The sequence below is a fragment of the Elephas maximus genome, chromosome 5 (genome assembly GCF_024166365.1).
Source record: "Elephas maximus indicus isolate mEleMax1 chromosome 5, mEleMax1 primary haplotype, whole genome shotgun sequence".
NCBI lineage: Eukaryota > Metazoa > Chordata > Mammalia > Proboscidea > Elephantidae > Elephas > Elephas maximus.
In genome coordinates this window covers 29,043,455-29,055,899 of record NC_064823.1, presented here as the reverse complement: position 1 = coordinate 29,055,899, position 12,445 = coordinate 29,043,455, and the positions used below count along the sequence as shown (strand labels likewise).

The 12,445-nt window shown below is 41.2% G+C and overlaps 1 protein-coding gene across 1 annotated transcript in view; it reads left to right on the top strand.

The window, feature by feature from the left end:
* LOC126077513 (rho GTPase-activating protein 20-like) overlaps window positions 1–9,591 on the top strand; it is a 60,420-nt gene extending 50,829 nt beyond the window's left edge. Inside the window, 6 exon segments of the mRNA XM_049887054.1 lie at window positions 1,135–1,296; window positions 4,473–4,582; window positions 6,626–6,815; window positions 8,157–8,202; window positions 8,205–8,279; window positions 9,464–9,591. Coding sequence (XP_049743011.1) covers window positions 1,135–1,296; window positions 4,473–4,582; window positions 6,626–6,815; window positions 8,157–8,202; window positions 8,205–8,279; window positions 9,464–9,591 — 711 coding nt within the window.
* The last annotated feature ends 2,854 nt before the right edge of the window (window positions 9,592–12,445 follow it).

Genomic DNA, 12,445 nt, shown 5'->3' with positions numbered 1-12,445 from the left:
CTTGGAAACCCTATGGGCAGTTCTACTCTGTGCTATAGGATTGTTGGGAGTTGGAATTGTCCCAGGACAACTGGTTTGTTTTGGTTTGTGATTATCATCATCCCCATTTCATAAACGAGATAAACAAAAGCTTTAATATAGGTAAGTACTGTACTTTCCCCAAGGTCACACAGTGAATAGGTGGTAAAATACATTTCAATGCCACAGATTACCTGACTCCAACACCTATTATCTTTCTACACTGCAAGCAGAGGCCTAGCTGGACGTAGGGGGAGTTGGGCAGGTAGGGTGCCTGTCCTGTGCTCTGACTGTGTGCCCTGGGCACCACTTGAGGAAGGGTGCCAGAACAGTTTCTATTGGCCACCACAGTTTCCATGGCCAGCTGGGAGAGATCACTGAGAGATTTAACACTAATTGCCCTAGGCACTGCTTTCCCTAGATAGGCCCCTGACTGCAAGCAAGAGACATAAAGATAGAGAAAAAGGAAATGAAAAAGTAAGAAACCAAACTAAACCATTGCTATCAAGTCAATTCTGACTCATAGCAACCCTACAGGACAGAGTAGAAGTGCCCCATAGTGTTTCCAAGGAGCGCATGGAAGATTTGAACTGCCGACCTTTTGGTTACCAGCAGTAGCACTTTACCACTACGCCACCAGGTTTTCCAGAAAGTGCTGAGAGGATTTATTTGGAGAAGGCTATCTGGAGGAGAAGGTTTTTGAGCCTGATTTTGAAAGAGGAGAGGAAATACAAGAAGTAGGAATGGGGGATACGGTTGCTTAAAAGGGATAAGCAAATGGGGAAAGAATGGTGAGCTAGGACGGGGTGATGTAACAGAAGTCTTAAAGTAGACAGAGAAGTTTGATTTAGAAGTGTAAATTAACTGAAAAAGAAAATCTGAATAAAACAAGTGTTTGAAGTGTTTCAGTGTAGGAATGTAGAGTGGACCAATGAATAGAAAATATATTTAGAGACGCCAAAAAAAAAAAAAAACCTAAAGAATTTATTTGAGTCCTTCCAGCTTGAGCACCATACTCTCCTGTAGCCTAGTTCCGGATGCCAACAAGGACAAGCTTGTGCTGAGGCCTGTGTGTATGAAATTCTGCATATTGTCTTTTCCATTCCTTCCCCCCAGGATATGCTTTTGTTTCTTAACCAAAAAGGGCCTCTGACAGAGGGCATCTTCAGAATATCGGCCAGTGTCAGAGCATGTGGAGCCCTCAAGCAGAAACTAAACTCAGGAGAGAAGGTGAATTGGGAGGATGAGTCGGTTTTGGTAGTAGCATCTGTCTTAAAGGTAAGGAAGGTTCTAGCATTATCTTCACACAGTGTAGCTGTATAGAAATATGATTGGCTTCCTTCTTCATGATTGGCAAAGAGCCATAGTAGGTATAATACAGTCAGAATTTGAAAATCTGAAAAACATTACAGAAAGGTAAGGAAACTGCCGTGGGTGTTAAAAGCACCTGTCTGTATGCCACGTGCAAAAAAATTAAATAAATAAAAATTTGAAAGCACGCACTTACACACACACAAGCATCCTACTTTTGAAGAGCTCCTCACCGGAAATGATGGCAAAGTTTCCAAAAGAAATTTCTTTTGAAACTTTTGAAAATAATGACAAAAATTTCCCATAGTAAGGAAATTTTTACCTTATGATGAGTCCAAAAATACTCAGTCCATGAGACTAGAGGGACCCCAGAGGTCACGGTCCCCAGACCCTCTGTTAGCCCAAGACTGAACCATTCTCCAAGCCAACTTCAGACAGGGATAGGACGGGATTATATGACAGAAAATGATTCTGGTGAGGAGTGAGCTTCCTGGCCCAAGCAGACACATGAAACTATGTGGGCAGCTCCTGTCTGGAGGCAAGGTGGGAAGGCAGAGGGGGACAGGAGCTCATTGAATACATACAGAAAATACAGGGTGCAGAGGAGGAGTGTGCTGTACTCATTAGGGGAAGAGCAACTAGGAGGACATAGCAAGGTGTGTATAAGTTTTTGTATGAGAGACTGACTTGATTTGTAAACTTTCACTTAAACTAGAAGAAAATAAAATGAATAAATAAATGCTCAGTCAGGCCACCAACAGCTCCACTGGTTTTATCATCATTCCTTCCCATTCTCTTAATGCCTTTCACTTTAAAAGTGCCATAGGAATGATGCTACCATTGGGCCTTCTTTCATCTTGACCACCTTCGGCATTCTTTGTTAATACGTATTGTGCTTAACCTGCCACGTGGTAACCTGCTCTTCTCAAATGCCTTGCTCTTCACATCCTTAGAGATGCCTCACATATTTTGAAAATAGAATCTACATCCAAGACCAACTTTAAGCAAAGTGTTGATCCCAGAACAGCCTCTGCAGGTCTGCTTCAGGGCTCTTGTCCCCAGCATGGCGGAGATACAAGGAAGGCAGGGTAAAAACAGGGCCCAGGGCCTCCAACTCAGGCTGAGGCATAAAGATCAAAAGTGCCTTGCCCTAGACATAAGTAAAGAAGAGTTTTCTGTATTCCCTTTCCAGTCAAGTGGCCAGGTGCCCATTTAATATTACTTCACGAGTTTATTTACAATCAAATCTGTCTTGGTAAAGGGGACATCATATATGCATCAGTAAATGGACGTTTCTTGCAAACCTGTGTCTTGGTCCATATGAAAATATATAGCAACAAATGTTCTATCACTAGTGTGTACCTGCTTTTCTGTAACACCCTCCTGTCCACTAGCTTTTAACATGTAGGTTAGCATAAATTAGCCAGCCCCCAGATCAAAAGGCTTTGGCCCCTTACTGTGAGACTTCCACCAAGACAGTATGCGGAATTCTGCATGTACCAACAGCCTAAGCTGAATTTTTGCCCTATTGTTATTTTGTGAGTTCGGTGTTTGGTCTCCTTGGGATCCTTACAGGGCACTGGTAATGGAAGAAGGGACATGCTTCTGTTCAGGCAGTGCCCTGTTGGAAGGATGCAGAGGAAGCAAGGTCACCATTGCTCTAATGAGTGGAGGGTGGGAGGGACTTGGGAAACTGACTTTGTCCGTTTTCTTCACAGCTAAGTCCTCAGAACGCAAAGCAGAGCCTGACACACACAGGACCTCAGTAAATATAAGAAAGAGTGAATGATTTCCAGATTGTGATCATGATAGTTGCCCTGAGGCATTTCCTGTAGTAGCTGCTATTAAGAGAAGTCTCCTGGCACAGTGGTTAAGAGCTAAGGCGTGTTATGACTGCTAACCATAAAGATTGGCAGTTAGAATCCACCAGCTGCTCCTTGGAAACCCTGTGGAGCAGTTCTTCTGTGTCCTATACGGTCACTATTAGTCCAAATGGACTCAAAGACAATGTTTTTTTGTTGTTGTTCTTGTGGGGGTGTTGGGTGAGTGTTCGACCTATTTATTTAGTGAGACCACTGGCAGAAAGATGTGACTTTGAAGCTAGCAAGGTGATCTGACGTTTTCCCCTTGTTATCACACTAAAATTAAGCTTAATAAACTTTAATAGGCCCAACTGTATGATATTAAGACAGATTTTCCAGGTCACCACTTAGGAAGCTGGACTGTGCACGCCTATGGCTCTCGTACTCAGAGGCCTGAAGTTTTGCTGTATCTAAACTTTGATCATTTCTTTCTGTTTTGGAACATTTTACTTCCCAAAGAAACTAAACCCCCAGAAAATATGATATCCTATCCCACGTTTCCAATTAAGGCGAGGAGCCCTGGTGGCACAATCATTAAGCACTCAGCTCCTAACGGAAAGGTCAGTGGTTTGAACCACCAGCCACTCCTCGGGAGAAAAGGCCTGGCGATCTGATCCCATAAAGATTACAGCCTAGGAAACCCTATGAGGCAGTTCTCTTCTGTCACATGGGGTCACTATGATGAGTCTGAATCCACTCAGGGGTGCACAGAAACAACAAGAACCCTTAAAGAGATGAAAAACGAAGCTTTTATGAGAGGAGGTTTTTCCAAGAAGCACATATATCTCAAGTCAGAAGACCTGCTCCTGTTTTATGTGTGTATGTGTGTGTGCCTGTATTTGTGTGTGTGGTGTTTGTTTCAGAACTTTTGTTGCCAGGAATTAAGAATACCATGGTTGAAATAGATCATCAAAATGTGTATGTATCTCTTTTGAAGAAAATAATAGGATTTAGGATGTTTATCACCAGGCCTTGTAATTTGTACCAGTTGGCTAAACTGTACATAAGCAGATTTCAGAAGATAGAAAGGGGCTTTACCTTTATTCCCATCACAGCCCAGACTCTGCTTTGATGCCACTAGTTTTAGTTGGAGAAAATCCAAGCACCTGCTTATGGGTGTGCAAGTCAGCAAAGAGGTGGAGCCGAGCTCTGTGGATGTCACAGTGTGGGTGGCTATGAAGGAAGTGGGGACCACACTGAATTTTTCAACTAAATGTGATCTCTATCATTTGTCTAATACACGTTTGCCCTAAGAATAATATTATTTTTCATCTATTTTAGGATTTTTTTAGAAACATCCAGGAAAGTGTATTTTCCTCTGGTCTGTATTGTCAATGGCTTACTGTTATTGATGAAGGGAATGAGGAGGAGAAAATAACTGGAATCCAGAGGTAATGATGCAGTCATTACCCAGCTCTGGCCATGCCTCAAAAATACAACCAACACACTCTCAGGAAAAAATAGCTTCTATTGTACAACTTTGCCTACTAAATAAGGACCACTGACAAAGGGTTTCATGTGGTCACATCCATGGAGACCAGTTTAAAAGTAGATGTCTACGTTGCTGCTGTCACCAAGTTACTGTTTTTCTCCTCACCTTACTAATGCGGGTCCGTTGACCATCGTGCACCTTCTGAATATTTGAAATTAATAGGAAATGAAATCCGTTAGTCCAAGAGAGGTGGTAGAGGCCAACTCTGACAGCGTTATTATTTAAATTTCTCAAATATTTAATTAACCAGAAAGTCTTGTTATGCTCAGGAAGTAAATTTAATGAAGCATTTCTGTATGCATTCATGCCTGCAACTCTGCTAGTCTCTCGGCACACAGAGGTGAAGGACCTAATCCCTCACCTGAAGAAACTCAGAGGCTGGTGGAGGAGAGAAGTAGATAAACTGAAGTGTCATCAGTGCTATAAAAGGGACACTCAGAGGTTCTGGGGGAACATGGTGGAGTGATAATTAGCTTCCTACAAGACTCAGAGAGAACAGAAGGTCAAATTGCAAAGTCAAGACATGATGACAAAGAATTCCAGCTCTATGCCCATGCAAATAGAAATTTCTGGCAGGACTCATTATGAATGTTATGTGCAACATAGCAGAATAGGAAAAAAGTACTCAGTAACTCCATTTCCTAAGCTCTCCTTCTATGAAAAACCCTAGAATTCCAATAGTATGTAGTATGTGTATATGCCTGTTGAGAACAATTCTTTTTTCGCGACTTGCAAATGTTATGAATTATCGCCTTCACAATACTTTTGGTGAACCCCCTTTTAGCAATAGAACATAGTATTTGCATTGAAGAGTTAGAAACTAAGGAACAGCGTGAAAGTCACCAAAAAACAAGGCGATGGAACAAAATACCACCTCTATTTCTCTTATAGTTTAGAGAAGACCATTTGAGTACAGTGAGCACCAAGTCCTGTAGCTCTCTGTTGTGCATGTTACCAACTGCACTCCTATTACGCTTTAGAGGAGACGGTTCGGGTACATCAAGTATCACATCCCATAGCTTGTTGCTGCTGCTAGTATAAAACCTGTGTACTTCACACTACTTTAAGGGTGTATCATCAGTCCGTAGTACTCAGAGGTGGGCTCCCTGTTGCTGGTGCCGTTTTGGTGACCATATATTCTCCAAGTTGCAGCATCTTGGTATAAAAAAAAAAGTAAAACTCTGAATATGAACTGAGAAACAGTTCCAATGCATGATTAGAAAAAAAAAACATCAATCACAAATATTAGAACATTGACAATTATACTCTTGTAAAGTCGTAGAAGAAAGTGGTACCATTGAGATTGATTTGGAATAAAATTGACCTTGGATGCTGCTGAGCAGAGCAGATCTCAGAACGTACTTATACGTCTTAGTAGATAAGATTTGAACTTTTATCATCAGGCGGCGTGTTTTCATTGTTACCTTGGAAATAAAGGGAGTATTTTCAATGCAATTGCTGTTTAATTTCATCAGTAACTTTTGTGAGTGTTAATTGAGCACATTCTGGAATGTTATGGGGTTTGTGTGTACTAAATTTATATTAAATTCTACATTAATATGATTAGTCCAAGTGAAACACGGAAACCCTGTGGCATAGTGGCTGAGTGCCATAGCTGTTAACCAAAGGGTCGGCAGTTCGAATCCACCAGGTGCTCCTTGGAAATGCTATGAAGGGGTTCTCCTCTGTCTTATAGGGTCGATATGAGTTGGAATAGACTCGACAGCAACAGGTTTTGGTTTTTTTTGTTGTTGTTGTTATACACATGGTGGTGGTTTCTGGGAAATATTGCAGGCAGCATTTTTTATGAGACAGAGCTCTACATTCTTTTACGTTTTTCATTGGGTTATGGACATTGTGGACAAATAAAATGTCTTGTCTCTCTCCTTATTTACAAATTCTTAAAGAAATGACTTAAGAGTGTGTTTTTCTGTATTTCAAGGCTTTTAGACCAACTTCCAAAAGCCAATGTTGTTCTCCTGCGATACCTTTTTGGGGCTTTACACAACATTGAACAACATTCTGCATCGAATCAGATGACTGCATATAATTTATCAGTCTGTATCGCCCCAAGCATCCTTTGGTCTTCTACTTCCTGCAGCCCAGGACTGGAAAATGAATTGACAAAAAAGGTAATCCTATTTCTCCTTTTTATGCCTTTGGGGCCCGAGTCCTCACTTCCAACTTGAAAATCAGGTTGTTATCTAAAGCACCATTTTTTAAAAGTGTACACTTAATCCTACTCTTCTGGGATGGCAGAGCCATTTGTCTTATCATGGTGGGGTATGGGAAGGTAGGTCGTTAAGTGGGAAATTGAGAGCAGCTGAGTCACTTCTTTCCCATTCAGGACACTAAATTTAAGACTGACTGAACCATAAACCAAAACCCATTGCCATCAAGTGGATTCCGACTTAACAGCAACCCTATAGGAAAGAGTAGAACTGCCCCATAGGGTTTCCAAGGAGTGGCTGGTGAATTTGAAGTGCTGACGTTTCGGTTAGCAGCGTGCTGTTTAACCAGTGTGCCACCAGGGCTCTGACCAAACCATAGAAAGATAAAAAAGTGGTGTGATATGATAGAAAAAACCTGGGCTTTGAAGTTAGACAAGCCAAGCTTCAACTCTCAACCTTACCATTGCTGGATGTGTAACCTTGGGCAAAGTCTCCAAGCCAGCCCCCTCATCTAAACATTGGTAGTTCTGACAGCACCCAGCTCATCTAGGCATTGCTTGCAGTTGTGCCCATGCACATCCCAGGGGGCCAGGCAATATGAGCACCCTTGGTTCCACACACGCTAGACTTCGCCAACGCTGGCCCACTCAGAGATACTTGGCTGCCCTTTTATGTCTGCTATCGGGGTGAAGAAACTAGTAAAAGATTCCAGAACATCCTAAGGGAGCAGCAGGGTGCCTAATAAGGTCACAATTTCCCCCTAGCACCTCCACAGAGCAAGCCTAAGGCAAGACAATGCTTGGGGAAGGACAGCAGTTAGACAGACAGACAGATTTTTCTACCCCACTGCCCCATTCCTTCACGGGCAGCCCATAGAGAAATTCCACTTCTCACGCTTCAGATACTTCTTCACTTAAGAAGTGAATTTCATGAATTTTCATGTATCGGATGCTTTATAAATTGAATAACATCTTTACCCCCAACACCATATGTGGGTAATTTAAAAATTATCTGAATGTTAACTGTGTAGCCATTGGTATAAAAATATTAACCATTAAGCCAGGGACACAAATTTCATGTTTATTTCACTGACTAAGTGCATTTTTAACGTCTTTGCCCAAACTACTCTTGAAAGTATCACAGTTTCTTAGAGAAAACTAGTTTATTTGCTTTCATATCAACTCTGAATTTGTCTCAGAATTCTTTCACATTTTGGTTAGATTCAGGGTGCCTATATGAAATGTGATTTATAACTTTGTCATATTAAAAAAAACAAAACATTTTTGCCATTTTGTGTTCCAGATTTCTCTTGTACAATTTGTTATCAAAAATTGCTTGAACATATTTGGAAAGACATCACTTCCGTCTTGGAGGAAAGTTCAATGATCACAACAATGAGTTGTGATTGTTCAGAGAAGGCTTCAGGTACTGTGAATAATTTAATGGCTTTTCTAAGAGAGAGTGAGCCTGGTAGGAGTCGTGGGTGACGCCGAGACAGCAACTGCCCTGGAGCCCACAGCACGACCCAGGACAATGAAGCTGGGCCTCGGGGTCTTCTCACTGCTTCTCCAGAAGGGTGGCTCATGGATAGGGGGAGAGAGCACGCTGTTGTGAGATCAGAGAAAAGACCAAGTCCACGATGTCAACAAGTTGCTAGTGCAGCTTGTAACGGCATCAGGACAGAGCATGGTAGGATACAGTGGTCTGGAGACTTTTTCAAACAAAACTTTAAATGGAACCCTGATACATCTAACAGATGCGCTCTGGTTGAAACCAAAGTGAGGGGCAAGAGCACTGCCTGTTTTATTTCTCCCCCTTTTCTTGCTCAGTGTCCCTGAGGTACCTCAGGGATCCAGTGCTCTTTGAAACAGTTTGAAAAGAACCATCATCATTGAGAAAAAAAGGACTTGATGTCAAACAGCCTTTTCAGAGTGTGAACCCCTGCCCCACTGTTAGCAGTTCTGTCATCCGTGGCCAGTTTTTCCATCTCAGCCTCAAATTCTTAATCTCTAAAATTCAGATAAAAATGGTATCTAAATCTTAGGATATTTGTGAGGATTAAATAAGATAATGATGTCAAGGAAATTTGTAAAAAAGACAACAATAGACTAGTAGAGATTTCTCTGAGGCCGGACTCAGTAGCTAGTATTATTTGAGTCGATTTTTTTTAATCATAGCTAAGGGGCCCCTGGGTGGTGCAAACAATTAAGTGCCCTGCTACTAACCGAAAAGTTGGCAGTTCAAACCTGCTCAGAGATGCCTTGGAAGAAAGACCTAGCGATCTCCTTCCAAAAGGTCACCGTCATGAAAACCCTATGGAGCACAGTTGTGTTCTGCAACACATGGGGTCACCATGACTCAGAATTGTCTCAATAACACCTGGACATCATAGCTAACTGCCAACAGCCCATTTTACAAGGTGGATTTTAGATTCAGAACCAGTATCATGTATCATGTGTCCCTTCATATTTTTGCTATTTTTTGGTTGTACGTTATTTATCTCAGCGCTTTGAGGAAATCTTTAAGAAAATCCATTTTATCAGGGACTGAGATGAGTCTAGTATCTGAGAATATGTTTATGCCAAGACAACTTTTTTTTTTTCATTCAGAAGTAACAACGGAGCAGCCTCTTGAATCCAAGCCGATAAGAGTTACAGTGATTTATAGAAAGTCACAACTGCGGGATTCTGCCCAGGCCCCTTCTGACGTGGACCAACCACCTGTCACCATTTTCTGAGTCCCTAAAGATTAGAACATCGTAATCCTACTGGACTCTTGCATATCACTCCTATCTATAAGACACCACTGAGAGCTGTTGTGTTTTCCAAAATGTTTGTAGGGCTTTGCTGAATTTGTATTTTATGGGATTTTTTTCTAAAATGTAAAGTTGTACAACTAATGAGGACAGAAAAAAACCTCAGGATAATGATTATCTCTGTGAAAGAAGGAAGGGGATGGGATAGGAAAAAAGAAATTTCAAGCATATGTGTCTTATTTTATATCTTAAAAGAAAGATTTAAAAATGCTAATATTTTTCATATGCTTCACATCATTTTTAAAAATATTGTGATTCTGGAGAAAATTTACGTAGGAATTAGGTCCTCATTTAACAATGTCTATACAAAAAAAAAAATTTTTTTATACATATTATTCAATGACATTGGCTATACTTCTCAGAATGTGTCAGCATTCTCATTATTTCCGTTTTGGTTGTTGTGTTTCCAGTAATCTAGCTCCTTGACCCTCCTTACCTTCTCATCCTTGGTCTAGAGTAAATATTAACTGTTAGGTTTCATTTAGGTGGTTGGTTAGAGTAGCACAATATTCACTGGCGACATTATTTATTGCTATGATCCACTCAGTCTTTGGCTGCTAGGTGACCTCTGGGAATAGTTTGAGTTCCAAGTTTAAAAGGCATCCCAAGGCAATAGTCTCAGGGTTCCTCTAGTCTCTACCAGTCCAGTAGGTCTGATCATTTTCTAGGAATTTGAGTTTTGTTCCTCTTTTTTTTTTTTTTTCATTCTGTCTGGAACCATCTATTGTGTCCCCGATCAAAATGGTTGATAGTGGTAGCGGGCACCATCTAGTTCTTCTGGTCTTATGGTAGCAAAGGCTGTGGTTTGTGTGGGACATGGGTCCTATGGATTAATTTCCTTCTTGAGTCTTTGGTTTCTTTCACTCTCCTTTGCTCCAGACCGGAAGAGATCAGGAGTTGTATCTTAGCTGGCCGCTCACAAGCTTTTAAGGCCCCAAATGCTACTCACCAACCTCGGATGTAGAACATTATCTTTATGAGCTGTGTCCTACCAAGTGGCTAGGTTGTCCCCTGAGATTATGATCCTAAGCCCTCAAATGGCTTCACATCGTGTTTTAATAAATAAAAAGTTTAGATAGTTTTTATTACATAAATATCCACAACATACCTATGTTTGCATACGTAAGTAAATAAAGTATGATTGAATATACCAAGGGCTGCCAAAAGAACAAACAAATCTGTCTTGGAAGAAATACAGCCAGAATGCTCCTTAGAAGCAAGGATGGTGAGACTTGGTCTTTGGACTTGTTATCAGGAGGGATCAGTCCCTGGAGAAGGGATGGATTGACACAGTGGCCACAACAATGGACTCAAGCATAACAACGATTGTGACGATAGTGCAGACAGGGCAGTGTTTTCTTCTGTTGTGCATAGTGTAACAACAACAAAGTATTATTCAATGAATCAGTAACCTACACAAATTTTTATAATTCTGCAGCTTTTCTTTTAAACCTTAACATGTTTTCTCCATATTGATATATGTAGAACTAATTCACTCAGTCTAGTTGTTTTATGGAGTCCCTGAGTGGTAAAAATAGCTACCATGCTTGGCTGCTACCTGAAAGGTTTGGAAGTTTGAGTCTATCCAAAGGTGCCTCAGAAGAAAGGCATGCTGTCTACTTCTGAAAAGTCAACGATTGAAATCCCTGAAAAGTCAATGATTGAAATCCCTGTTAAGCCTTGTTCTACTCTGAAGTACATGGGTTTGCCAAGATTCAGAGTCAACTCAATGCTAACTTTTCTCTTTTTTTTTTTTTTTTGAGTTTCTATATAGTTGCTAAAGAGTCCTAGTGGTATACTGGTTAAGTATTTGGTGGTAGCCCAAGGGGAAGTGGGTTGAATCCATCAGCCACTCCACGGGAGAAAGATGTGGCTCACTTATGGCTAATGTATCTCCCTTTTTTATTTTTTTGTATGTGTACAACTGGTTTATTGAAAAGCCTGATTCACTGGGGTACAACTATGGAATTGCTTTATTTATTTATTTTTTTCTAATTACTGTCTTTGACTGTGCTGAATCTCCCTTTCTAGTCCCTTAATGATATGCAGGACGGATCTCACAGCTGATTACTTCCACATATTAAACAGTCCAGTTCAGTTCTGTCCACTTATCCCAGTTTAAGTTATCAGTCTCATGCCCTTCCTCTCTGTCAGCTCAGCCCAATCGTAACTGGAGGAACTTGGATTTAGAAGGGAGCCTTGTCTGCTCTTTTGCTTTTCCTCATCCACTTATGGGTCTTCATCTCTCCTCCAATGTAGTGGATTGGGGTGGGGTGGGGGTCATGAAAGCCTTTGGAATCTTCTCTTTACTGACATGAGCTGCGCTTTGATTCCCTGAGTTGGCAGGCACCTTTATGTTGGGGGATATAGGTGAATTCTTTGTGAAATGAATGAAAAACTCTGACTTGACCTCTCCTGACCCACCTCCCCATTCCCATCCTTGGTAGTTCAAGCCGCATTCTCTTTCTTTTTCTTAAATTAGTTTTTATGGTTCTTTAAGTGAAAGTTTACCAATCAGGTCAGTCTCTCATATAAAAATGTATATACACCTTGCTATACACTCCTACCTGCTCTCCCTCTAATGAGATAGCACAGTTCTTCGCTCCACTCTCTCTTCTTGTGTCCATTTGGGTAGCTTCTGGCCCCCTCTGCCTTCTCATCTCCCCTCCAGACAAGAGATGCCAACATAGTCTCATGTGTCTACTTGATCCAAGAAGCTCGTTCTTCACCACTATCATTTTCCATCCCATACTCCAGTCCCATCCCTGTCTGAAGA